The following is a 27,893-nucleotide window of genomic DNA, read 5'->3' as shown; positions in this document are numbered from 1 at the left end:
CCACCTCCATGTCTTCCCCTTCTATTTCCCAGGAGGTGATGGGACCCGTGGCCATGATCTTAGTTTTTTTGATGTTGAGTTTCAGACCATTTTTTGCACTCTCCTCTTTCACTCTCATTACAAGGTTCTTTAATTCCTCCTCACTTTCTGCCATCAGAGTGGTATCATCTGCATATCTGAGGTTGTTGATATTTCTTCCGGCAATCTTAATTCCGGTTTGGGATTCATCCAGTCCAGCCTTCCGCATGATGTATTCTGCATATATGCCCATTACAATAGACAAACATAGGAACTGAAATGCATTTTTTTCAGTCATGTAGCATAAAAGAATTTGACACAAAACAAGGCAAGATAAAATTGTACAGAGCTATAATTGTACAGCTTGAAATATCAACCATTCATCCAAAGTGCTTTGAAGAGCATGAGTGTTGCTGCTACTACTTGGTTTTGATTTCTTCACTAAAGCAAAAGCAGTTGTTTCCTGGGCAATATCTTTAAAACAGAAAGTTCTTCCCCTCTAAATATTGTTCAGAACTTTTACTCATTTAGTAGTTTGGAGAGGAAAATATATTTTTCCACTTTCACAATTTTAGTGCTGCAATGAATAATCTGGCCACTCTTTCCTCTTGTTCCGCAAACTTGGAGCACCATCCCATTTTATGGAATTTAAAATGGCTTTAACTGCATCTCATGAGGGTATGCATTATTCCCTAGTAGTAGTTGTCGTTGTTGTTGTTGTTGTTGTTGTCATCATCAACAACAACAACAGGTTGTGAAGTCAATTTGTGGTGATGTTTTCCAGGGTTTTCTAGGTAGAGTACTCAGAAGTGAAGTGATTTGTCATTCCCTTCCTCAGGGTGGAACCCTGGGACTGTGCAGCTTGTCCAAGGCCACACAGACTGGCTCTTCCTGTGGGAGGCACAATGGGAAATCAACTTCACAATCTTTGGCTCTGCAGCCAGGTACCCAGCACCCTATCCAGCCAGCTTGAAGTGGTCATTAGAGTGTTTAAGTAGGATTTTAGTTCATGTTGATCATGATATAGTAGGGAAGAATTCTAACTAAAGCCACTTGAGGAGAATTGGCACCAAATCTGTCTTTTAGTCTGCTCTTAACATTCCATTTAACTGACAGCTTTTTGATTTTATAGAAATAACCCTGAACAGTTGCAAAAGTAGATGAGAATGTTTCCGGTGCATGTTTCTGTGTAAACTATGATCGATCATCCTTTTTCTTAATAAATTAAATGTCAAATACACAATAACTGTGGAAAGGCTTGGCCTCCTCAAAGACTGTGAGTGTTTTCCAGAGATAAAACATTTCTGTTAAGGTGTTATGATAAGCACAGAAAATGTTAGTTAATTGATTGCTGTGCATACAGTTCATGATAACTGGGTAGTAATTTGAAATAATGCTGAAGTGGGAATCTTTGGGCTCATGCTGTCATCAGTCTCATCCAGCATGGCCAGTGATAAAGAATTATCGAAGCTGTAGTCCAAAGCATGTAGAAGGCCAGTGGTTCCCATCCCACTATAATGGGTATTCTTCTATTGCAAGGAACTTTGTAGACAAGTCTAACCCAGGTCTTCCGTTATTGGTTGTCACAACTGTGTACCCACTGGGGCCTGTGGTGAGAAATACCCCATGCCCATGAGATTTCCCACTGTTCACTCTTGTTGCCACCTACATGATCACCTGTACCCTTCATTTGAGGGCAGTCCCCACCTCCATGCAGAGATGACTGGAGAATTGGACTCTCTGTGCTTTACTAGTTATGACGGCTTTGTTTCTTCCATTGTCTCTATACCAGGTGTTAGAGGATGTAAGTGGGAAGGTACTATTGTGATCGAATCCTAATTGTGGGATTACCATGGACAATCAGTTGGCTGTATGGGCATAGAATGTTGAACAGAGGTAGGTCTTTGGTGTGATCTGGCACAGTCCTCCTAATGAGGCAGGTCATCCTTCCGGTTGCTGTTCCTTCTTTCTGTGGGGTACTTGCTTGCTCTTTTGCTGACTAGAAGATGGTGTGGCGTAGCCATGGTAGTTTCTGACAAATGAAGACAGGAGGGACCAGCTGCTCCTGCTGATGAGGGCACGGGAGGAGAAGCTGCAGCTACAGTACTGTAGTAGAAAGTATCACTTTTATGTTTCATGGGGTTCCACTGAGAATGACATGCCCAAAAGCTAGGCGAAGTAAAAAGAGAAACAGATGAGGTTATTCCTCTTACTCAGAGTGCTTTATAGAGCAGAGCTGAGATGTCAGCTGAATAAAGGCTTGCTTTCAGTATGTGAATGTGGCTGGCTTGGAATCTTGGCAGGTCTGCACTCTTCTAAGAACACTGCTCAGTAAGTTTTCATTTCTATAGACAAGACATTCAGTGCCTGCCTGGAACATCTGTCTGTCTGATACTATAAAGATTGAACTCTTAAGAAGGATGGATTGGGAGTCTGTATGACCACCTATTAAAAAGATCCTTGAGTTGATCTCAAACAGTGACAGCAGTGGATGCTCAACTCCCAAAGTCACTGGACACTTGGAAATATTATTAAAATGCCTCCCCATGCTTTTTGGATAGCTGCCTACGCCATTATGCCTCTTGGCTCTCTCTGTGTGTATGAGTGTGTTAAGTTTAAACTGTACAATGATGTTGTGATAAAGTAAATGGACATTGGAGAAATACGTTTTATTCTAACAGATTCCCAAGGGATAGCCATGCTAGGCTTTTGTGACAAACATAACTGAATTCAGTGGCACCTTGAAGGCTAACAAAGGCATGCACATTCATGGACTGTAGCCCAGATATTTCATATTTCATATTTTGTTCTCTCTTTTTCATTTCATTTGTTGCGAAACTGCACTTGCTTCTTTGCCAGCCTGCCCAACTTACGACCCATCAAGCTCTGTGCATCCTACTCACTGCGTCTGACATTTTGCAGCTTGCTTGGTAAAAACCCCAGTTTGGCAGTTAAAAGCAAGCAGCAAAGGCAGGCGGGATATCTGTTTCTTGCAGCTGGATCAGTCACATTTTGCACAGTCCTGGTTTTAAAATTCCACCCCCACCCCCTTTCTGCTCCCTCCACCCCCAGTTGCCTCGGAGCAAAGCCTGGCCACTTGACATGGCTCAGACTAAGGACTGGTCTCACTTTTTTTTCCTTCTGAGAGCATCGGAGGAAGCCATACTGGCATTAATTTGCCTCCTGTAGCAGCAGTTCAAAAGTTTATGGCATAGTAATGATTTCTTTGATCGTTTCTTCAGTCTGCTAAATATATAATTTTTCTTGCCCTTTATTTACACAGCATGGGCTGGAAGAAATCTTCCTAGCAGTTGCCAGGTGTTTTGCTATGACATCAAGTGATGTGGAGACAAAGCTTCTGAGCAAAGGTGGTTGATGTCACCAGGGGGAAGAGGGAGAGAGGATGTGTGTATCCAGAGCAGACATTACCTCTTACTTATGGAAAGGTGGGGGAAATGAGTACTTTTTGGACTACATATCCCAGAGTCTCAGGCAGCCTTTGCATTCACAAGGCTGGCTTGGGGATTCTGGGAGTTGTAGTCCAAAAAGTTACTCTTCCAGGTTTTGGTAGATGCAATCAATATTTTTGCTCTGAACCAGAGGAGTGCCAAACTTAAAATAGACTGCCTGTAGGGGAGGAAGTGTGTGAGGTAGCAAGCCACTCTTGGTCATCTAACACAGTGGTTCTTAACCTTGGGTTGCTCACATGTTTTTGAACTGCAACTCCCAGAAACCCCAGCCAGCACAGCTGGTGGTGAAGGCTTCTGGGAGTTGCAGTCCAAAAACACCTGAGTAACCCAAGGTTAAGAAACACTGATCTAACACAGTGATTTAGCTGATCTGGTGCGATGGTTGTATTGACCCGATGGAGCTCTCCTCCCTGCCAGTTAGGTTTAGTAAACAGGCAAACAGGAAGTGTTTCTTCACATGGTGCAAAATATAGCATAGCTTAGTTGCTACTGTACTTGAGTGGCTTTTTAAAAGGTTAGGCAACTTCCTGTAGTGTTGGCAGCAAAATGAAGTGTTTTTGCCCTCCATCTCTTAGGTGCTGGGGTGCTTGTTGCCTTCATTTCCTGCCTGTGAGCTTCTTCCAGCACTTGGCTAAATGCTGTCAGGAAACTTGAATGTTGGAGTTGTAGGGTGATCCACTAGGCCAGCTCTTCCATCTTTAAGGTTGAGACCCTTTTCCATGAGTATGAGCTAAAATACCTGTGAAGGGAAGGGTAAACAAACTGCCACATTCCAAATTAACCCCACTGTGGACAAAGTAAAGACTGATTGGGGGCTCTTTGTTTTCTGTCAACACGAGGAGCCTGTGTGCCCAGAAAGGATGACCGCAGCTTTGAATTCTTTTTAGAAGTATACCTGATCCTGTTCTGAAACCATTAGGGTCGGGACCCATCAGTACAGCTTATGAGAGTGAATCCCCCCAGTATAACTAGGAACTGTGTGAAGAAGTACAGTGGTGCCTTGCTTTATGATTGCCCCGCCTTACGACAAAACTGCATTACAGCGATCTTTTTGCGATCGCAAAATGATGGTCTGAATGGTTTTTTTTTCGCTTTGCGATGATCAGTTCCCAGCTTCGGGAACAGATTATTCGCAAAACCACGATTTTCCTCCAGCTGATCGGTGGTTTCAAAATGGCCACCGGGTAAATAAAATGGCTCCCCGCTGTTTTCTGGTATGGATTCCTCACTGCACAGGCACAAAAAATGGCCGCCCTATGGAGGATCTTCGCTGGACGGTGAGTTTCCAGCCCATTGGAACGCATTGTAGGGGTTTCAATGCGTTTCAATGGGCTTTTTAGTTTCGCATTACGACATTTTCATTCTACAGTGATTTCGCTGGAACGAATTAACGTCATAATGTGAGGCACCACTGTATTTCTTTTTACTGTATCTGTCTTTAGTTTCCCATCACTCTGCTCCTATGGATGACTACAGGTTCTAGGATTCTGGGGAAGGGAGAAATGTTTTCTCCCCATCAACTTTTGTCCATATTGTGCACAAAGAGATGTGTTTGTATGTGTTTTTCGGACTGACCCCCCCTCCCCAGCAGCACTCTCCAGTACAGTATTGGACTGCCTCTCCCAGAATTTTCGAAGAATTATGGAAGTTGTCCAAAAACACAAATCTACACACCTCTTAGACCTGTCTGAAATTATGCATGTGAGCGGAAATGTCATCTTCTGGTTCAGGCAACAAACACACCGCTTTGGTTCTCATTTGTGAGAAACCTACTTGGTTTTCTCATCCTCCCATCAGGCACAGAAACTTGGCACCACTTGCCTTAGTGCCCTCAAACTGTCTTTTCTGACTTTCTCTCCTCCATGCACACCCCTTCACCGACTCAAGCTGAAAGTGCTGCACTTAGGAAATTTTACAACAAAGTTGTGAAAACAAAAGCAGACACTCTGTGCAAAACCAGGAAATAAAGCTATGGGTTTTTTACTGGGTGTCTGATTTTAGGCAGAGAGGCGTGCCTGGAGAAATATGGGGTTACAACTCAAGAAACAGAAAATAATGCCTGCGTGCCCTGGTCCATGGGGTCACAAAGAGTCGGACACAACTAAACGACTAAACAACAACAACAACATTGACCTGCTTCTGTGATAGCTCCCTTTAAGTAGCCCTGCCCTGGAAAATGAGTTTCCCTCAGCTTGTGGAAGGGAGAGGAGGAGAGGTGTGTAACCTCAGAGCTGGGTTGAAATGCAACTGCCCCTTCCTCTTTGTGTTGATTGTGCTATGAGTGAGGTGCCTTCATAGGGCTAAATAGAGGTTCCCAGCTGCTTCTCAGAGAATGAGGATGTGGCTTCCTGGCACAGCAAATGCTTTGCATGCAGAAGGCCCCGTGTTTTGTCTGTGCCATCTTTAGTTGTGGTCGAGAGAGACTCCTGCCAGAAATCTGGGTAGAGCTGCTGCTACTCTAACTTGACAGTCCTGGGCCACACAGAGCAGTGGTGTGACTCAGCGTAGAGCCGCTTCCTCGGCTCCTGTGCCTTTATCAAGAGCAGCACTCCTGGCTCAAGTCAAACAGATGTGTTCTTTCCCCCCCCCCAACTTTCATCCTTATCGAAGATTACACACTGTCAGCATTTCCTGCTATGTTTCTGTTCTTTCTGTTGCTGGCAGAGCCCAATGATGCCTTTGCATTAGAGGGCTGGTGGAAATTGTCCGTTCCATGGGGCTGGAAGTGAAAATCAAATTTTTGGGCATGAAAATAAGGTGCTCTAAGAGTGTTGTCTTTGCCTGCAGAAATGCGTGCCACTGTGCATATGTCATTCTTTGCAAGGCCAGAGGATACAGTGGTGCCTTGCTTGACAACGATAATGTGTTCCGTTAAAATCGCTGTTAAGCGAAATCATCGTCAAGTGAAATTAAAAAACCCATTGAAATGCATTGAAAACCGTTCAATGCGTTCCAGTGGGCGAAATACCTCATAGTGCAGCGAAGATCCTCCATAGGGTGGCCATTTTCTGGTGCCTGTATAGCAAGGAATCCGTCCTTAACACAGCGGGGAGTCATTTTGCACAGTGGGGAGCCATTTTGAAACCGGACAATCAGCTGTTTTTAGATCGGCGTAATGCGAAGAATCGGTTCCCGAAGCAGGGAACCGATTGTCGTGAAGCAAATTTTCCCCATAGGAACATCGTTTTGCAATCGCAAAACCGATCACAAAAACGTCATCGTAAAGCGGATTCGTCGTTTAATCAGGCACCACTGTGTTCTGGTTTTTGAAGGAGCAGGTTGCTGGGGACTGCACCTAGGAAAAAGAACTGGGTAGGATACAAAGGTGCAGTTGCATTCTTTGTGGGGTGAAGAGCTCAGGAAAATCAAAAGGACTGGTGCTGCAGAATCCTCCTGGTCTTTATGTGACCAGAAGGGCGATGGCAAACATGCTGGTGAAGCGGGTAATTTATCTGCAGCAGGATCTAGGTCAAGGAAGACCAGACAGGGAACAGCTTCTTGTCCCTTTCCTCCTGTCATATTTATATGAAATTCCCACAGTGAGCTCAAGATGGCAGGCATGTCTCTTGTCATCCTCACTTTATTCTCATAGCCATGTGAGGCAGGTCAGGCTGAGAAGGCAGTGACTGTCTGAAGATCAGACAGTGTGTTCTGTGGCTCAGTGGGAACTTGAACATAGATCTCCCTGAGGAGGAGACAGCCTGTGGTTGATCTGGAGAGCAGGCACCCCGTAGTGTGGTCTCTAAGTGATCGTCCTCCAAACTAAACTTCTTTCCATCCCCATGATTATTTTGGCAGCAAGAGGATTTCTTGTTTTATAGGATTCCAGTGCTGAGGTGGGTACTAATTGGTATAGGGGGAGGGGTTCCCAACATTGGGGCCTCAGATGTTCTTGGTGTGCAATTCCCAGAAGCCTTCACCACTGACTGTGCAGGCCAGGATTTCTGGGAGTTGCAGTCCAAGAATGTCTGGGGACCCAAGGTTGTGTACTTGTGAGGGAGGAAACACGCTGGTCCTGGTTACCCTCCTTCCCGTTTCCTTCATCTGCCTGTCTGTACTGGCAGAGGAGAGAAAATAGCAGCAGTGGAAACTGGTACTGCTACTTGGCGAACCGTAGAAACCTTGAATTTTTTAAATGCTGGAATACAAGGCTGCTGTTCAGACCGAGTACGAAACCACAAGTGTTGCCTTTGTTGCTGTAACTGAACACACTTCCCCAAAGCTGAGAAATGATAACTATGTAGTAAGTGGGAATGGAGCCAGCAGAGTGGTGAAAGGGCATTGAGGAGTCAGGCTCGGGTCAGAAAGTCCTGTGAGAACATAAAATACCTAACCTGTATTAGAGCAATTCATTTTGGGCGTCCTGCTACGGATCCATGAGGAATCTCCTAATAAGGCTCAGCTGTAATGGGAGTTTCTGTTTTCTGACTCAAACTGTGGCAAGTCTAAACATTATTATTCTTTTATTCAGAGTACACAGAGGCATTTCTCTTGTAAACAAAGAAAAATCTTCGAATCTCCCCATCTTTCCCCCCCCTTCAGCTTTTTTTCTGCACAACACTAAACAAGCTGAAAAGGCACACAGCCGTGTTCATTGTTGAGAGCTCAAAATCTCCCTTTGCAGAGGTGGCGGGGGGGGGGAATAAAGGGGTGTGGTGGAAACCAAGACGGATGATGCATCTCAGTCCAGAAGGGAGTCTCTGCCTTTGCTAGAAGGGGAACAAAACTAGCTTTCGTCCTAACACAGCATATAAACCAGATCAGGGATTTAATATGATGGTCCTAGCAGTAGTCTCTCTCTCTCTTTCTCTCTCTCTCTCTCTCTCTCTCTCTCTGGGGCAGTAAAATGTTTTTTTGCTCTCTGTAGCAACTGTAGATGTGTGGTCTTTTTTCTCGTATGGCAGGAGTGGGCAACTTGCTTTCCTTCAATTGGGGCTGCAACTTTTTATACCCTTTTACCCTTCCCTTTATGCAGGAACCCTTGACTGGTCTATCTTAGCCAGTTCCTCCATCCCCAGCATACAGGGAGGCCAGTGATACTAACACATGGCATGAAGATGCTCTGTTCCCTTTGCTCCTTTCTCCTTCTCTCTTTTTTTGGCTGCTTTCCTGCAGCTCCAGTAGCCCTTCTGAGACTGTCTGCATAAAGTCTGCTTGATTCGTGGCCTGTGTTGGTTTATGTACACACACTGTAATTTTGGCAGTTTTGTTTTCATCCCCTTTCCCAATAAACCCTTGGTATGGAATTTCCCCATTTTCTACCACTACTGCCAGTGGTGCTGATGGTTTAACTCACTAGTTCTTAACCTTGGGTTATTCAGGAGTTTTGGACTGCAACTCCCAGAAGCCTTCACCACCAACTGTGCTGGCTGGGGTTTCTGGGAGCTGCAGTTCAAAAACATCCGAGTAACAAAGGTTAAGAACCACTGGTTTAACCATAGTACAGTATCAGCGTCTCTTTTTTAGAAGACCAGAGCCAACACAGATAGACTTCCATCAGTCACTGTGCTTCGAATTTATTTTTTGGATTACATTTAACTCCTGAGACTTTGTGTAACTCCTTTTATACCTGATAGGAGCTGCAATAATAGTGGCAGCAGATGCAGAAATGTCCTCTGGGAATGAAGCTTTTCATATACATAAGCTCTCGATGCCTTGTATCGGGTGTTTTACTAATCATGTCTCTTGCTCCATCCCATTAGCAAACATGATGTATATACTGCATCATAATGATTTTTCTTTTAAACAGGTGAGAAGCAATGATGAAATAATGCATGCCAGCAAACAGTCAAACTACCTTTCCCTCCTCTTTTTTTTTAGTTAGCTGGAGTTGCCTTTCTTGGAGCTGGTCTTTGGGCGTGGAGTGAGAAGGTAAGAAAACTGACTGTTTAGATTGTCCCATAGAATAAAGTCTCAACTCCCTAACAAATTGTAAATTCCCCCCCCATGTTTGTGTGTGTGTGTGTGTGTGTTTCTCTCCCCCCCCCCATTTTCTTCCCTGTCTTTCCCTTGCCCACACCCAAGTGTACAGACTCACATGCTCACTCATCCTCTTCCCAAAAGGCCTGTTTTCTTAATATTTCGCAACCAAAATAAGAGTCTTATAGCCCTTTTATGAGTGGCAAGCTTTACTTGACCTTTCTTGGGCTCTAGCCCATTTCTTCAGAAGCTAAGAAAGCATCTGAAGAAGCAGGGTACAGTCTACCAGAATGTATGCCAAATTAAAAGTTCATACTCTTGAAGTGCCACAAGACTTCTGCATGAGAATCCTAACTGTGCCCTTTTTCTGCCTCCATGCCTAATTTCAAAATCTACTTTCCCTTTTAGACAGTACCAAGAGACTTGCAAAGCAATCCTGTGTGTTTCTCCTTAGGAAAAAAAAAATCCGATGGAATTCAGTGGGACTTAATTCCTGGGTTGCTTTGAGGACTGCATTCTTAGGATGCAGGGCTATGGTGCACTTACTTGGGTCCCACTGAACTGAGCTGGAAAGTTACATGCAGGATTTTTTTTGTCAGACTCTGTTCAGGCATTTAATTGACAGGAAGCCATGGGGTACCCTTATTCCCACCGCCGGTGTGGATTCCTGATTTTCATCTCGGCAATAATCCACATTATGCATGTGAAACCTGGACATACTTCCTGGAGTGTTCAAGTTACTTCTGTGTTGCCAAGAGAATGCTGGAATCATTCCTGAAGGGTGGATGCTGAACTCTAACTAAGAAACTCATTTGAATCAATAGGATTTACCTACGATTTGACTTGCCATAAATTACCTTGAGTTGGACATTTTGTCTAATGGTGCACAGTAGAGATGCGCATGAACCAGCAAAATGGCAGTTTGTCTCAGTGTGCAGTTCATCCAGGTCCATGAACTACGAATTTCCAAATGTTTACTGAATGAACCACAGATCGGCTTGTTGGCCCTATAAAATGGACACCACCCCTCAATAAATAAGTAAATAAATATCGGTGTCCTTGTTGTCTCCCTACCTCTTCACCACCTCCGCTGCCATCTTGACTTGCAAAACAAAAAGTTTAGGGTTTTTTGTTTCTTTTTTGTTTTTTTGAGAGGCTGCTCAGATGCACCCCAGCCTTTTGAGAGTCAGATGGGCTGCTCCCCACAGTGGTGGCAGCAGCTAAGGAGGCAGCGGCAACAAAAGGTAGGGAGGCAATGGGGGCCGTGGGATTTTTTGGTTGCCTCTGCTCATGCCCCCATTTCTCAGAGGAGAGGCGGGTGCATGCGGAGAGGCAGCCTGGCCTGCGGGAGCCATTGGGTGGCCTGTCAAGATGGTGGGAGCAGTGGAGGAGGTGGCAGCAAAAGATAAGGAAGGAAAGAGGATGGAGGGGGGCAGGGGAACGAAGCAGGAAGTCCAGGAAAACACAAAAAAGTTGGTGGTTCGGGTTCTCCAGTTTGGGAACATCATGAACCAGTGATTTTTCCATGCATTTCCTGGTTCTTTTTTGTTCATGCACAATATTAACCCCCACCTGTACCTTGAAGGGATTACAAAATGTGTCTGGGAACCTTGGAGGAAGACATTTTGAAGGTGTCAGAGCAAAGTTTAGCAGCCGTGTTGGAACAGGATGTTTTTGAATAGCAACTAAAAAAAACTTCCAATTATTCTGTATGAAAATTGGCTTTGTGAAAGAAAATAGAAAATCTTAAATTACGAGTAAAAGCAAAGGCCTTTTTTCTACCTCTGTGCCTCAGGCATTCTGTTTGAAACCTTGGTTTATCTGGAACATTTAATTTGGAAAGTGCAGGTGGTAGCATCCTTTTATCTTATGCTCCTTTTAAAATTCTGTTCTTTCACGTTGTTGGTTATGATTTATACATTCTGGCAGCTCTGCAGTTAAACATAGGGTGATGGTAGATTTTGCAGGTCAGGGCACAGAGTGAGAAGACAAAGGCTTATTTGGTATATTTACATATGAGTTAAATTAGAGATTATGCCTAAAGCCTCATGCAAAATTGGCAATGTCCCAGATACAAGAGAAAACAGTTGCTATGGTGTTTGTTCTCTTTCTCTCTCTCTCTCTCTCTCTCTCTCTCTCTGTGTGTGTGTGTGTGTGTGTCTGTCTGTCTCTCTGTCTCTCTCTCCTGTTTTGGAGTGGGCTAAGGCGGGCTAGTAAGGATGCTAGGAGATGTTCTATATACACCCTAACCCTACCCCAGCCGTCCCCACAGCTTCCAGTCCCTTCAGAGCTGTTGGAGTAAATGTCCATCGTCCCTACCAGAATACCTGTGCTGGCTGAGGATCATGGGAGTTGTAATCCAGTACCTCTGAAGACTGTGTTGAGCTAAACTTAACTGCTGTTTCCAACCCAGCATTAAAAATTATACCAGGATTCTTCGGCCTATTAGTGCCCTCTAGCGGTGGCTTATTTTTGATGCAAGGCCCACGGCTGTGCTGGTGGAATGGCTACTTTAAGGTCGTTTCACTGTGATGAACCTGGGTTTGCTATCCTGTGTGAGCATGGCCAGGTGCTAAAGCTGTTCCTGCCTCCCTGACAAGCTGCCATCTGATCTGTGTGTATTTCCAAGTGTGTTGGAAATACATACAGATCAGTGTTATATTCCCATTTTCCATATTTAAGGGAGGTCAAAAAAGTCACCTTGGGGGACTATTTTATTCATTAATTTAAAACATATATAGCTTGCCCTATATTATAGGTTCTCAAGGCGGGTTACAGAGCTGCATAAAACAATTTTGAGATAATTAAAAACACCTTAGAATCAAGCAATTTAAACATCAGAACCATTGCCTTAAAACTTATGTGGAGCACAGTCCTCAACCCCCAAAGACTCCAGTAAATAAGTATGCCTTGACTTGGCGCCAGAATGATGCCAGAGTCGGCAACAATCAGGCCTCTAAGGGGGAGGACATTCCACCACTGAGGTGCTAACCCCGAGGAAGCCCTGCCTCCATGCCTCTGCAAACAGAACTGTTCTCGATAGTGGGGCATAGAGGAGGAGCATCCCCAGTAGATCTTAGTGACTGGGCAGGTTTATCTAAGGAGAGGCCCTCCTTCAGATCTCCAGCACTACAACTCCCAGAATCCCCACATGCTTTACTAGTCCTGCTGGTTGAAGGAGTCTCAGTGTTGTGGGCCAAAAGAATTTGGTTTCCCAAACTCCTGATACTTGAATGTGTAGGCAGGACCAGTGTAACATGTGAAATGATCTTTGTATGCTGTTTTGCAGTTGAGATAAATGTCTTCCTAGTCTGAAGGTGTCTTGTAGTTGAGGGATGTGTCACAAAGCAAAAGTAACTCCACTACCCATTTTATTGGGAATGGGCATACACTAAACTTTGTGTGTATGCAGACATGCCCCTTTCCTGTTATTTTTCTTTGTCGCACTTTGTTTGAGAACCAGCAACTTGAGGGAGGTTTATTGTCAGCTGAAAACATAGTCAAGATTTGTGGTTATCCAAATACATACATATTTGGATTCCTCTGTTAAACAACTATTTTCATGCACACTTAATTTATCAGATATAATCTTTGTAATATAGTAGTGAACCTGATAGCACAGCCGTAAGTTCTTAGATGATACAACCCTGAACTCTCAAATGGAATTCAAGGGTGTATATTATTTCCAGTTTTGTTTATATAAAAAGTTGCAACAATTAATAATTTTTAAATTAAAATGTTAACTCGCAATTTTCTCTGACCTTGATTAAAAGTCTGTTCTTGGTTTGTGAACAAGAGTGTATCTGCTAAGGTTGTGCTTGGTTTTATTTATTTCTGCACATTTGTTTTGGGTTTGATAACTAAAGTTCTGTTCTCATATATCAGAAATGCCCTGCCAAGAAAGCAGAGTTCTGTTTTACCTATACTGTATATGTTATGCAAAGGGAGAAATTTTAAAAATTCTGGAATTGCTTCTGGACAGGAACCAGCATCTTATAACTCTTTTGTTACACACACAGCATTTTGTTCCACGTATGGTGGGGCTCTGAGCTTCCATAAGGAAGTAAATCCAGGACATTCATTTGCAAGCACAAGTCTCATTGGAACCAACAGGAGCAGTATCTGGCTTGTCCCTTGGCATCACTGTCCTGTGATGAAGAAGATATTGGCTGTAGGAGAAGACATCTCAAGCCTTGGAGTCATCTTTCTTCCTGCTGAATACACATTTTCTCAAGCATAGCTTTATAGCCATGAGGACTAAAAACATACATCTGTCATATTTGCTTTAAAAGGAGTATGACAAGAGACTGAGTGAGTTGAGCTGCTTAGGGAATTGTATTCTATTCCTACTTAACTGTTTTGTACACTGCTGTGGAATCTTGGTATGCACACAACCCTGCTTTTCAGATTCATACTGTAGGATATAGTATGTTATTATTTTTTTTAAGTACAAGTGGATCAGAACTTCACTCTTTATTTTTTTTTTATGTTTTAGGGTGTCTTGTCCGACTTGTCTAAAATGACCCGTCTCCATGGCTTTGACCCTGTGGTCCTTATCTTATTTGTTGGAGGGATAATGTTCATTCTGGGATTTGCAGGCTGTGTCGGAGCCCTGCGAGAGAACATCTGCCTCCTGAAATTTGTAAGTGGTTAAATCGTAGACCTTATGTTTTGTGCTTCACATCTGTTATTCTGGTGTGGTATTCATCATCACCACCATCATCCTAGAACTGAAGAGCTGCATAGGGACCCTATGGATCATCAAGTCCTGTACCTGTCAAGGAGGCGCAGGGGGGAATTGAACTCCCAACCTCTGTCTCTGCAGCCAGAGACCTGAACCACTGAGCTATCCAGGATAGGTGGCTTCATGGTGTCATTAGAGAAAAAGTCAACACATCTGAAGTACTGGTCTGTCTGTCATTACCTTATGTGGATTCATTATGTAGAAATTTTGTTTGTGCGAGTCTGGTAGGACTAGGTTGAGTGAATGTATCTCAGAGTACAATGTTTAAAACAGAACACGAATCAATAAAGTTTTATTATAGGGGTGGTAAAATCTGACCCTTCAGATTTTGTTGAACTGCATCTCCTACCAGTCCTAACTAGCATAGTGAATGGTGAGGAAAGATGGGATTTGTAATCAGTCTGGATTTAAATCCAAAAATAAGATGTTTTTAAGTGATTTTAATTTTTAAAAAATAAAAAAAATCATGATTTAATCAATTTGGTTTTGAAATATCACTGAATTTTATCCACCATGCTTGATCCAACAATATCTGCAGGATATAGTTAGCTGTTCCTTCTTTAGCTGGTTAATCAGTGAAGACCAGTTTTATTCAGTGGCGTGATAACTTTATGGGTTTGGTTTAGAATTTGATTCTGAAATGTTATTATAGTGAAAAATAATATTGTAATGAAAAAATTAACTAGTGAAGATAAACTTTTCATGTAACAGCGAGAACTGCAAGTCTGGACTATGTCTCCTTCATACTCTCAACAATAATAGTGAAAAATCTATATATTTGGGTTTGGAAATAAACAATATTAAAATGTATTTGTGTAATAAAAATATGAGCCATGTTTTTGTAATAAAACATCCAAGAGAATGAACAATAAAAATGTGAAATTGTCAGTTTGGTTGGCTTGGAAATAGGCTAGTATGCACTCAAATAATAGAAATGAAAAGCTCTTATAAAGTACTGAAGCAACCCCTAACCATAAAAACCCTAAGCAACTTCAGTGTGGTTCTAAACATTCAAGAGACACATTACAAGCATGACATTTTATACCACCGACAGAATTGTGGGTGGCCAGACTGTGAGAAGTGATGTCTGTCAGCTGTCACCACAAAATGGAGCAATGGCCACTAACTTAGATGTCATCGAAAGAGACAGAAGGATAAGGGTAGCAGTGGTGGACATGGAGATGTCTGAGGGATGAAAAGGGTAATCTTGATATTATCACATATGGTGATATTTTTATAGAGCGGGAGCAGAGTAGCATCTGTTTTCAGTGTTGTCATGATAAAGGTAGTTAACAACCCACATGGTCTTTGTGTGTATTCAAGCATATTGGTCTTCTAATTTTATCTGTATGTCTTGTATATTAGTTCACTAGTATAGACAGAATTCAAAAGGATAGGGGATTCTGAAAGTACACACTAATTAATTGTGAATTACCAGAATAGAGAGAAAAAGCTCTATGATTCTTTAAGAGAAATAAAAACATATCCAGTTTTTTTCCTTTGCTTAAATAAATTGATATACGAGTTACAAGGAAATTAATATCTTTATCTTTTAAGTTCTCACTTTTTGGGTGCTCTATTTTGCTTGGTTGTTATTAGTTGCCCAAAATTAGTGGCCTTGCCTCTAGATGGGCAGGGTGAAAATCTAAACAAACAAACAAGTAATTAATAGGTAAATGAGTTTAGCAGTAAAATGTGTTGTGGCACAGTGTCTTAACACATTTCACAGTTTGCTACAACCAAAAACTACAGTTCTTTCATAGGGTTGGGGAGGTCCTATCAAGGTTGGTTGGTGTGTTTGTGTGTGCAAGAGAGATTTTGTTGAAACATAAGAGTAGCCCAACCATATGTTTGTGGGCCTTCTTGTTGCCAAATCAAGATAGGCTGTTTGTTTCTTTAGCAAGTTCTACATTGGAAAGCTTTGTTGGCTTACGAGAGAGTTTTTCAGGCTTTGTACCTTCAAGAAACCCATTTATCTCACAATTGGCAGAGGAACCCTAATATGTTGCACAGCATTCTGGGCATGTGCTGGAACCCTCATGGGGAATTAGCCTGGTACATGTGAATCGAATGTACAGTAAAATGGACTGGATGTTCTCCCATCCCCTGTATATTTACTGTGGAAGATCACTACCAGTGAGTGAGCTTATTTGCCAGAGAAATGTGATTGCAATTACTGATCTTCCTATTCAGGAATATTTAGGAAGATCTTTAGAAACCTTTCCTGTTCCCTAAAACACTGCTGGACAACAACTGACCTGTTTTTTTCTCTTCCTATAACTGGTTTCTCCCTCCTCTCTTCTTTGCAGTTCTGTGGGACAATTGTGCTAATTTTTCTCATGGAGTTAGCAGTAGTTGTGCTGGCTTTCTTGTTCCAAGACTGGGTGAGAGACCGAGTGGAGACATTCTTCAAGAACAACATTAAATCTTACCGGGATGACATTGACCTGCAGAACCTCATAGATTCATTGCAGAAAATTGTAAGATATTTTTTTTAAATCATACTTGATATACACATTGGCCCCAATCAGTTTAATGCCACAAAAAGGAGTTGAGATCACCACCAGCAGTAAATTGTAGCTAATTAAAGAGTTCCTGCTTTGATCCCAGATCTTGCATGACTTGTGCACAATCAGTCTCATTGCATGCAAGTTGTATGAGTCCTGGAATCGAAACTAATCACTTTAATTGCTGGCCATCTCCTCTAATCAGTGATGTCATCTGTCTTTTGCTGGCGTAATTTATACAACAGGATTTTGTGCAACTAGTAGTTGTGTTCCTTTCTAAAGGAGGAGGAGGAGACATGAGTTGTCAAAATTGAGCAGTAGCAGGTTAATGGGCATGAATGTGACTAACTATCCCAATACAAGCTTGGACAAGATGGAAACAATGGTGGCAGATTAGCTGATCCTGGGTTTGATGGACTCTTAAGAAGCTGCATCCTTGTTTTCTCACTTCCTTCTTCATTTGTGCATCCTTGATTCTTTTTGTTTCAAATACCTTAGCCCAGTGGTTCCCAACCTTGGGTCCTCAGATGTTCTTGGACAAAAACTCCCAGAATCCTTCACCACTACCTGTGCTGACCAGGATTTCTGGGAGTTGTAGTCCAAGAACATCTGAGGAACCAAGGTTGAGAACTGCTGCTTTAGTCCCTTGTTTGACAGCATTTCACCAGGCGCTTTAGTGAATAATCAAAGAAACAAGAAATAGAGAGAACACTGGGAACTTAACTGGTGCTAGTAATGGTACTAAATGTCCGTGTAATCCAGAAGTGGGCAGCTTGTATCCCTCTAGATATTGTTGAACTGCAACTCCAATCAGCCCTAGCCAGCAGAGTCAGTTGTGAGTGGTTGTGGGAGTTGAAGTCCAACAACATCTAGAAGACCAAAGGTTGTCCATTGCAGTGTGATCAATGAAATATTTATCATTTATTTAATGTACGTATTTACCACTCAATTAGTGAATTCACACTATTCTGAGTGGTGTACAAATGAGCAAAACAAATGCGTTGTTGTGGGGAGGAAATACTCTGTGTATGTTATTAACAATTCTGGTGTGATCATTGGATCTCCAGCCCGGGGAAGAATTGTACATATTAAATAGTTCATTGTATCCCTCTTGTAATGACAAAGTGATTTTATCTTTTGCAGAATCAGTGCTGTGGTGCCCAGGGTCCAAATGACTGGGACCTTAACGTCTATTTCAACTGCAGTAGCACAAGCAAAAGTCGTGAGAGATGTGGGGTCCCTTTTTCCTGCTGTATCCCAGATCCAGCTGTGAGCTATTTCCTGTCTTCCTTCTTCTGTATTAATACAGTATTGCTATATATTGGGAAGTGTTTACCAATAGGGATGAGTATGGGGGGGGGAGAGATCTTGGAATATGACCCTTTTGCCCACCCTTCATTTTTTTGATTGCAACTCTCAGAATCTCCCAGCCAGCATGCTCAGTGTTCATGCTGAGAGAGAATGGTGGGATATATATGGCGGGATAACAACTACAACAACAGTATTGTAGCCTTCAGTACTTTGCATTGTGTATTTCTAGAGTTGATCACCTATTCTCATTTCCCCCCTCTTTCCAGCAAAATGTTGTGAACACACAGTGTGGCTATGATGTCAGAAATTTGGTGAGTGTTTTTAGTGTTGCTATTTTTTTTATAATCTTTTGCTTTTTTCACTTTATCCCTTCCTGCTCTGCAGACCCAGGCTTGGTCTCCCCCCCCCCCCCCCCATGTTGGTGCTTTCCTCAGATGGATGATATTTTTGCTTGTCTTTTAAATTGTTCATGTGGAAGGATAAGAGAGGTGTGTGTGGGGGATTTTCCCCACACTTATTTCCTCAAATTGTTCTGTATCAAGGCTTTCTTTCAAACGCTCTTCTTCTTGGTCATCTTCGATAAGCAACAGATTGTTTATCTGTTTTTGTTTTTGTTGTTGTTGTTGTTGTTACTGCCAAAGGAGAGAGGTGAGGCATCAGATTTCTCCTAACAGCCATGAGGGATAGACTTTGATCACTCCATTCAGTTGTCTGTGATGTATAGTTAGATGGACATGACCATATTAATCACTGGAAAAGCAGCTAATAGTACCGCACCATATGTGTGGTTATTGCCATTTAATTTTATGTGTGCTCTGGGCTTTGACAACAATTTGTTTTTTTCAGGACACTATTAAAATCAGAAGGTGGGTTTTAAATGAGTATAGATCCCCTACGCTTGGCCAGCTTTGATTAACTAGCTCACACCTGATTGCTGTATAACTTTCGTACTGTGTCACAGAAAAAGGTACCTGGTTGTAGACTGGGATGTTTCCATGACTGATTTTTCCTTTTCTTTCTGGAAGTAATTGTGAGTAGCAAAGCATGGGAGTGCAGAGCATTACTATTCTGTTGTCCTTCTTAGACAAAAACAGGCATACTGGCCCTTAATCCATCCACAAATAGGAGCCTGAGTCTCATTAAAGGCTTAGCAAGACATTTTTGCAAATAAGTGTCCATCATTACCGAAGCCTAGCAGTCTGGTATGTGAATTGATTGAGTGGCAACATGTTGTTGTTGTTTAGTCGTTTAGTCATGTCCAACTCTTTGTGACCCCCGCCAGTCCTCTGATGGTGCTTCCCCAGCTCCCTATCTGATTTTGTTTGTTCAGTCGTTTAGTCATGTCCGAGTCTTTGTGACCCCATGGACCAGAGCACGCCAGGCCCTCCTATCTTCCACCGCCTCCCGGAGTTGTGTCAAATTCATGTTGGTTGCTTCGATGACACTGCCTGACCATCTCGTCCCCTGTCGTCCCCTTCTCCTCCTGCCTTCACACTTTCCCAATATCAGGGTATTTTCCAGGAAGTCTTCTCATGAGATGACCTCAGTTTCAGGATTTGTCCTTCCAGGGAGCACTCAGGGTTGATTTCCTTTAGAATTGATAGGTTTGTTCTCCTTGCAGTCCAGGGGACCCTCAAGAGCCTCCTCCAACACCACAATTCAAAAGCATCAATTCTTCAGTAGTCAGCCTTCTTTATGGTCCAGCTCTCACTTCCATACATCACTACTGGAAAAACCATAGCTTTGACTATGCAGACCCTTGTCGGCAAGGTGATGTCTCTGCTTTTTAAGATGCTGTCTAGGATTGTCATCGCTTTCCTCCCAAGAAGCAGGTGTCTTTTAGTTTCGTGGCTGCTGTCACCATCTGAAGTGATCATGGAGCCCAAGAAAGTAAACTCTGTCACTGCCTCATATCTTCCCCTTCTATTTGCCAGGAGGTGATGGGACCAGTGGCCATGAACTTAGTTTTTTTGATGTTGAGCTTCAGACCATTTTTTGCACTCTCTATCACCCTCATTAAGAGGTTCTTTAATTCCTCCTCACTTTCTGCCATCAAAGTGGTATCATCTGCATATCTGAGGTTGTTGATATTTCTTCCGGCAATCTTAATTCCTCCTTGGGATTCATCCAGTCCCGCCTTTCGCATGATGTATTCTGCATATAAGTTAAATAAGCAGGGAGACAATGTACAGCCTTGTTGTACACCTTTCCCAATTTTGAACCAACCAGTTGTTCCATATCCAGTTCTAACTCTTGCTTCCTGTCCCACGTATAGGTTTTTCAGGAGATAGATAAGGTGGTCAGGCACTCCCATTTCTTTAAGGACTTGCCATAGTTTGTTGTGGTCCACGCAATGAAAGGTGTTTGCATAGTCAATGAAGCAGAAGTAGATGGTTTTTCTGGAACTCTCTGGCTTTCTCCATAATCCAGTGCATGTTTGCAATTTGGTCTCTAGTTCCTCTGCCCCTTCGAAATCCAGCTTGTACTTCTGGGAGTTCTCGATCCACATACTGCTGAAGCCTACCTTGGAGGATTTTGAGGATAACCTTGCTAGCATGTGAAATGAGTGCAACACATTGTACCATTTTTTAAACTGGGAAGTCTGCATTTTGTAGCAGTTCATTTTCACATTACAGTGGTGCCTCATTCCAGCGAAATCACTGTAGAGCGAAAACGTCATAAAGCGAAATCAAAAAAGCCCATGGAAATGCATTGAAAACCTTTCAGTGCATTCCAATGGGCTGAAAACTCACGGTCCAGCGAAGATCCTCCATAGGGGCGGCCATTTTCGGTGCCTGTGCAGCGAGGAATCCATCCCTAAGCACAGCGGGGGGGCATTTTCTTCAGCCGGCGGCCATTTTGGAACCCAACAATCAGCTGTTTTTTATCGTTGTAAAGCGAAAATCGGTTCCCGAAGCAGGGAACCGATCATCGCAAAGCGGGTTTTGCCCATTGGAATCATTGTTTTGCAATCGCAAAAACCTCACCATCAAGCGGATTCATCGTTAAGCGGGGTAATCGTAAAGCGGGGGACAACTGTACTATATTTAGTTGTCATATATGACAACTGATTGACCTACATTTTCTTGATGGCTTTCAAAACTGAAAATAGTGGTTCCTAACCTTGGCTCCTCAGGTGTTCTTGGAGTAAAAACCCCAGAGTCCTTTACGACCAGCTGTGCTGGCCAGGATTTTTTAGAGTTGTAGTCCAAGAATGTCTGAATATCCAAAGCCGGGAACAGGTGCTGTAGGGTAATCTTTGTGCTGCAATTCCACAGAAATGTAGGAGAAAGGACAGAAATAATAGGCATATAATCCAGATTTCTGAAGATCTTGATGTTTATCCTTAAAAAGGAACTAGTTTCTATCCTTCACAGTTCTGAAGAAATACTTTAAAGGGTGCGGCTAATGCCTGCTGAAATTCAGAACCAAAGCAGTGACTGCTGTACAGTAACCAGGCATGTCAGTTTCCTTAATGTGAGCATGAATAAAGTAAGGTCATAGATCTTGCAGAATAAGCTGTGCAAACTAAGGAGCTGTGCAACTTGCCAAAGTTGTGAAATCCAATTTTTCTAAGTGCAGCCTTGAAACTGTTTTTAGCCCCATCTTGACTCAAGCGGATAATTTTTTTTGTTCTTGTCTTCTGAATTACTTTCTTTAAAATAGAAAAAGCAATCAAAATGAAATACACATATATAATATTTCCCTGTTTTCTTCTTCAGACTGTATCCTTATGGGAAGAAAGAATATTCACCAAAGGCTGCATTCCTGCTCTAGAAGCCTGGTTGCCCCGGAATATTTACATTGTGGCAGGAGTCTTCGTATCAATTTCATTATTGCAGGTGAGTAGTTGATAGCTTCTCATGGTAGGAGTATTTTATTTCTGAACTGACGGGACTAGATCTTCTGCCTACTGTCTCACAGGCTGAGTGATGACTAATTTTTAGAGAGGAGTACTAATGGAGAGGTTGGTGAATGTCTTGACTATTTAAAAAGGTTGCTGAATTTCTCCCAGAGTGAAATTTGATGTCTGATTTGGGGTTTCTCCTGGCTGGATGATGCAGTGGAATTTTCAGAGCACAGGTACAGTTTTTCCTCTGATGCCAGCCCTTGACATTTACTGTTGCTTTATTAGATAAGCTTGTATCGAGGCCATTACTGGCTACAAAGAAGCACATCATGGAGTATCACATGTCCTAAGCATTAGACTGCACAACAAGACTTTGGAGAGTTTCCAAATCTTTGACAAAAGTTGCTACACAGCCTTGAGATCTAGTCCGTAGGTACCCTGAAGCTTTTGTAAAGGGATCTTGGTGGATTCTGTGAGAATCCACTAGATTCCCAGAAACTTCCAAGTGGCTAGCTTGTCTATTTCTATCCATATCAGATTGCTTCCTGCTGAAATATGTTTCTGCATCAGAACAAAGCCCCATTTAGTTAGGAATAGTTTCTAAGAATTCTCTCCATCTTTAAGAAGGTCTTAGCTCCCCAAACTCAAGATAAAGGCATTGTGCAGTGTGTGAGTTCAATAGTCCATACACCTCACATGAAGACATCAGCCTTCCAAGAAGCACTGAGGCTGTTTTCTTTTTTGTGTATTAGCAACAGGAAACACAAGCCTCTGAGGTAGGTTCTGTTTAAAGTGAGAGAAATGTTAAGTGTCTGGGATAAAAAAGCGGACAAAAAAGCTCTACAGAGAACCATTAAAATTGCCCAGAATATCATCGGGCTCCAGCTACCAACCCTGGATGACATCTTCACATCCTGCTGTTTGAGGAAGTCACACAGCATCCTGAGAGACTCTTCCCATCCTTCTTATAACTTTTTTGAACTGTTACCGTCTGGCAGAAGATATAGAACAATTAAGACTCAGACCACACATTTTCTGAATAGTTTTTATCCCAGAGCTATAATTGCAATTAATAATGAGCTTAAAGACCACCAGTAGTGAATAATTAGTTGGACTTTGTTACTTGGCCTGCGGTGTAGATGTTTGTATTTTTAGTGAGGGACTTTTAGTGGGTGGGGAGTGTTTGGGGAATTTTATGTGTGTGCATGTGTCTGGTCTCTGGGTGTCTGTGAATTTCGTTGTATGGGTATACTGTGTATATACTTATACCCCTGAAAGTCTGCTCTCCGCTGTACTTCCAGCTACCTCTCACCCTCGGACGCAGACCCAACTACCTTCATCTTCTAGAACAGCCACAAGACCGCTGGGCATTCACCCTCGCTAGATGTAACATATTACCATCAAGTCTAGCGCAGGGCAGGTATAGGGGCTTACCAACAGAATTGAGAATCTGCCCATGTGGGCAGGGAAAGACTGAATCCCTGCAGCACATGCTATTTTATTGTACACTCTACAAGGATATCCGCCTGTCACATCAGATGGTCTTTCTCCCCCTTCATTCCGGATGGGCAGACCTGAGGAAAATACAATACCTTCTAGGTGACCTTAGCAAGGAAGTCACTCTATCAACCGCCAGATACGTCCAGGCCATTATCCAGAGACGCCGCAACATGTTCCCCCAAAACGAGGGGCTCCAACTTTGATGTTCTGGTTCCTCCTCCCCCCAGTAATGAATCTTTCCCCGGTATTTTATTGTTTTATCGTTTTATTTATGCAGCATGCCAATAAAGGTTTCTGTACTGTATATACTTATACTTACAATGACAATAAATTATTATTATTATTATTATTATTATTATTATTATTATTATTATTATTATTATTATTATTATTATTATTATTATTATTATTATTATTATTATTATTATTATTATTATTATTATTATTATTCCCAGAATCCTGCCTGGGGGGAATTCATGGAGAATTATGGGAGCTTGGTTCAAACCCTGCCCCCCAGAAACCCTGAATGGCATACTCCTACACACAATCATTCATATCATCTCCACTTTCCACCTGACTCAGTAGAATTAACTTGCTTGGATTATTCCCTCCAGACAGTATCGTTGGGCCAATAAAATACTAGCTGGTTGATAACCATGTTGAGACAAGGGCGAGGGGAAGCAAAAGGACAAGGTTATGGTGAAGAGAGCTGGTTTTAGAGGCATTGTATTTTAGGAGTCCTTCTTTCTGCATCACCCCACTATCCCTGTTGCCTTTTGAAGGGAAAAGAAAAGGTTAGTGCATTGTGGAAAGTGAACGTGGAAACCACTAATTTTCAAGGGAAGCTCGCAAAGCTTAAACTTGCAGTGAAACTGTAAAAGCAGTCCAATTTGAAATGAGAGTTAATGTTTTCATAGACTTAAGCATTGGAAATTGCATTGGGAGTCAAAGCCCTCAAATCTGTTTTATTCAAAAACAAAAGTAGCAACAGCTTGAAATGGGCAAGTAGAGGAGGCAGAATTTACCTCTTTGTTCATTTTTCTCTTTTTATAGCAAAATTGTGGGTTTTTTCCTCCCTCAAACTCTCTGTTCTTCTCTCTCTTTTTTTTGTTAGATATTTGGAATTTTCCTGGCCAGGACACTGATATCTGATATTGAAGCTGTGAAGGCTGGCTTCCGCTTCTGAAGATAAAACTAGAGATCATCTGTAAAGGCAGAAGGATTCTCATGACTCTTACTATCAAAGCAAAGAGAATGGAAATGAAACCTGAGACCTAAGAAAGGCTTGATTACATCGACAGCTGAAAGCCATAATACTACTTTAACTATATATAAATATATATATATAGCCAGAAACTGTCTTATTTACCTAGAAGCTAAAGCTGAGAAATCCTCCTCATCTTCTCACAATGCATAATTGTGAATTGTTTTAAAACTCTTAATTCCTTGGACGGAAGGGTTTATTATCTTCAGCCTTCTTTCTACACAGAATGTGAAGACTCCAGTGGGCAGCAGCGGATGCCAGTTGAACCCAAGTGCTGTCCAAGGACTGTTGTTTTGATCCTCCTTTAAAAGTAGCTTTAGTTTAGAGAGTGTTGCATTACAGATGTTGAAGAAAGAAAGACGCAGAATGCAAAATGATTACTCCAGGGATGAGGTGGTGTGGCATGAATGTAAGGAAGATACATGAAACGCCTTTGGTATTGAACACATGTTCAGGGAATACTGTGCCTGTTGACAAATTGACACATACACTGTTTTGAGCTAACTAAATGGGAGCCATATTTGTATAAATGGGGGATTTCCAAAGTTGTTTAATGTCTTAGAGGTGAACTTTATCAAAAGAAGTTCCTCTTATTTGGATCAGATCTGATGTATCCCTTTCAGATGCTGGGGATCTGAGAAAAACCTCGGACATACTTTAGAAGAACTTATTTCGTACTGAAATATCCTTGTCTACTTGGATTTATGAAGAAATAATTATCTTTATGTCCCATAGCGTTGGACCACAGACCTGTTTGGAATGGTCAAGATGGAATGCTTATGTCTTTCCTTTTAGACTTTATGTCTGATGACATTATTTATAGGTGTTTGGACCAAAAAAAAACCCCTGTCTACTTACAATTTTGCTAAAACTGTTTTACATAGTACTCATTTCTAAAACCATTTATCCGATGGACTGAAAAGTTGTTTATTTCGCTGACTACGAAGAAGCATATCTGTTTTCCCAGTTCTGCTTTGTTGTTGTTGTTGTTCCGTATGATATCTTCTCCCTTTTAAAATATCAGTATGTTACCATTGTGGCCTAAGCAGATTTGAGAACAATCTTCAACCAATGGCTATACAATATTTATGGGTAGGGACCTAAGTTAGCCATCCAAACAACTGGTGGCCTGACTATGCTATATGGCCAAATCCAGGTGGTATCTGGCAGCACTGGAAAAAGGCAGCAATTTCCATTCAAAACAAGGCACACTGGGAATGGTTTTTTTCTTTCACGCAAGAGATCTGGGAAGGCTTATTTTGTTTCAGAGGAGAATTCCTGCTTTTTGCCATCACCATGTTGTTGGATGGAGACCACAGGTCATGGTGAGGGTGGGTTGTGAGGACCATAAAATCAGAAGAGGACTATATACCAGCCTCGTATCACTTATCACTACCTCAAACTCTAGTAGAGAAATACACATATGCTGAAATCTATAGATATGCAAGTTATTGGAGGGATTGGTGAGTAATGGATATGGATAAGGCAAGGTCCTTTTAAGAAACAAGAAGGGGCTGTTAAATCATTCTGACTTTCTGTGTGTGCTCTACTAAGCACATCAGGGCCATGAGCATTACAGGCTGCTGCCTTCCAGCATCGGGATATGTTTTGTGCCTTTGCTGCCCACCTGAGGCTGCTAAAAGAAAGAAGCTTCAGCCTTGCAGGCCTTGTCTATGGAAAAGAGTGGACTGTTTCACTTGGTAGATCATAAGTTAAACAAACATACCGTGTTTCCCCGAAAATAAGACAGGGTCTTATATTAATTTTTGCTCCAAAAAACACATTAGGGCGTATTTTCCGGGGATGCTTTATTTTTATTTTTTTCAGTCTACATTTATTCAAATACAGTCATGTCATCTTCTGGTTGCTGCACAATGGTGGAGGGTGGGGTTTCACTTAACTAGGGCTGATTTTGGGGGTAGGGCTTATATTAGGAGCATCCTGAAAAATCATCCTAGGGCTTATTTTCAGGTTAGGCCTTACCTTCAGGGGAACAGGGTATTCTAGAGCTGGGATGGGCAACTTATAACTCTCTAGGGGCATTTTTGTGTTCCCCTTGAACCTTGGCATCACCAGACCCTGATTTTTTTAAAAGAAGTTCAAAGGCGCCTGAAGTCCTCTAGGGGATGTGGGCACCTTTTCATGATTGGATGGAACAGCATCTCTCCACCCCATACTCTCTTAAAAAGCTTTTTAAAAACTAGCCACTAGATGGGACAAAGGGGCATTTTCAGTTGGCTAAAGCCATTGTTTCCTTAAAGCAAACCCAGTGCAGCACTTCAAACAAAATAATTAGAACAAAATACGAATTAATCTCTTTGGCCACATCCTTCCCCCTTGGCAGGGCAGTGCTTGCATTACCAGCAAAACTGACCAATTGCCCCGAGTGAGGTTGCCTGGCTCTGCTCTAGATCTCCGGTTTCACTGCGGAAGGAGAAGTGTTGCGTTTCCTCATTGAAAACGAAGGTTGTATTAGTTGGGCCTTGTGGGCCACATGATCTTTCATGAGAGTAGTTTAGGGCCACACTGGCTGAAATGAAAAGTGTTTGTATTCAGATTCTTGGACCATCCTTCCGTTTGCTCCAGTTTGAATGCCTCTACATCACTTTGGACAACAGAGGTGTTTCAAGGACCATTGGAATGACTCTTATGCTGAATTTCTTCCTGACAAGGGTATAGTACAGCCAAGACTGCAATCCTGAGGGGACTTTCTTCTGAGGAGACATGCACAGAGACGCACAATAAGTACGTACTTGGACTCGTTTGAATATAGTGAGATGTATTAAAAAGTGCTTAACTTTGGCTGGGTTTTCATTGCTTTTCATATTGGCCTTTATTTTCAGGAACTGCAAACTTTCTTACACTGTGTAGCACGCATTTCAAGGTCTATATGTAATTTTGTGTATTTTTCTTTTGCATGTAGATGGAAACCACAGCAGCAAGGGGGGGGGGAATTCAGTGCATGTGTGATTCTGTTATTTATAGTGGAATATTTCATTGCCAGAAACTCTGTGCTACGATGTTTTACATAAAATTGGTGTTAAAGGAGATGTTACTAAAAGGTTTTATGAGCTCATGTTCATGGACTTGCGAAGATTATGTATGCAGAGATGAAACAAAGCCGTTAGCGATTTGCTGACATGAAGAAAAGCAGTTCCTGCAATATTTGAGATGGTTTCCATGCATTGAAGAACTTTTTTCGTGAGCTATTGTGTTTCCTGGCTAGTTTTGGTAAGGAGGTGAATGAAGCAGGAGCCAGTATCTGCCATAGGACCTGGCTCATGTCTGAGATATAATCAACACTGACAAA

The 27,893-nt window shown here is 42.2% G+C and overlaps 1 protein-coding gene across 2 annotated transcripts in view; it reads left to right on the top strand.

The window, feature by feature from the left end:
• TSPAN14 (tetraspanin 14) overlaps positions 1 to 27,385 on the top strand; it is a 51,699-nt gene extending 24,314 nt beyond the window's left edge. For both annotated transcript variants that reach the window (XM_020802273.3, XM_072995062.2), the window contains exons 3-9: positions 9,309 to 9,359; positions 13,903 to 14,049; positions 16,461 to 16,631; positions 17,802 to 17,927; positions 18,236 to 18,280; positions 21,692 to 21,811; positions 24,434 to 27,385. In XM_020802273.3, the coding sequence (XP_020657932.1) occupies positions 9,309 to 9,359; positions 13,903 to 14,049; positions 16,461 to 16,631; positions 17,802 to 17,927; positions 18,236 to 18,280; positions 21,692 to 21,811; positions 24,434 to 24,505 (732 nt within the window). In that variant the 3' untranslated portion in view covers positions 24,506 to 27,385. The remainder of the gene's footprint in view (positions 1 to 9,308; positions 9,360 to 13,902; positions 14,050 to 16,460; positions 16,632 to 17,801; positions 17,928 to 18,235; positions 18,281 to 21,691; positions 21,812 to 24,433) is intronic.
• The last annotated feature ends 508 nt before the right edge of the window (positions 27,386 to 27,893 follow it).

Source organism: Pogona vitticeps, chromosome 3 (genome assembly GCF_051106095.1).
Source record: "Pogona vitticeps strain Pit_001003342236 chromosome 3, PviZW2.1, whole genome shotgun sequence".
NCBI classification, from domain to species: domain Eukaryota; kingdom Metazoa; phylum Chordata; class Lepidosauria; order Squamata; family Agamidae; genus Pogona; species Pogona vitticeps.
Note: the sequence above shows the minus strand (reverse complement) of the source record. Positions and strands in the feature narration are given on the sequence as shown.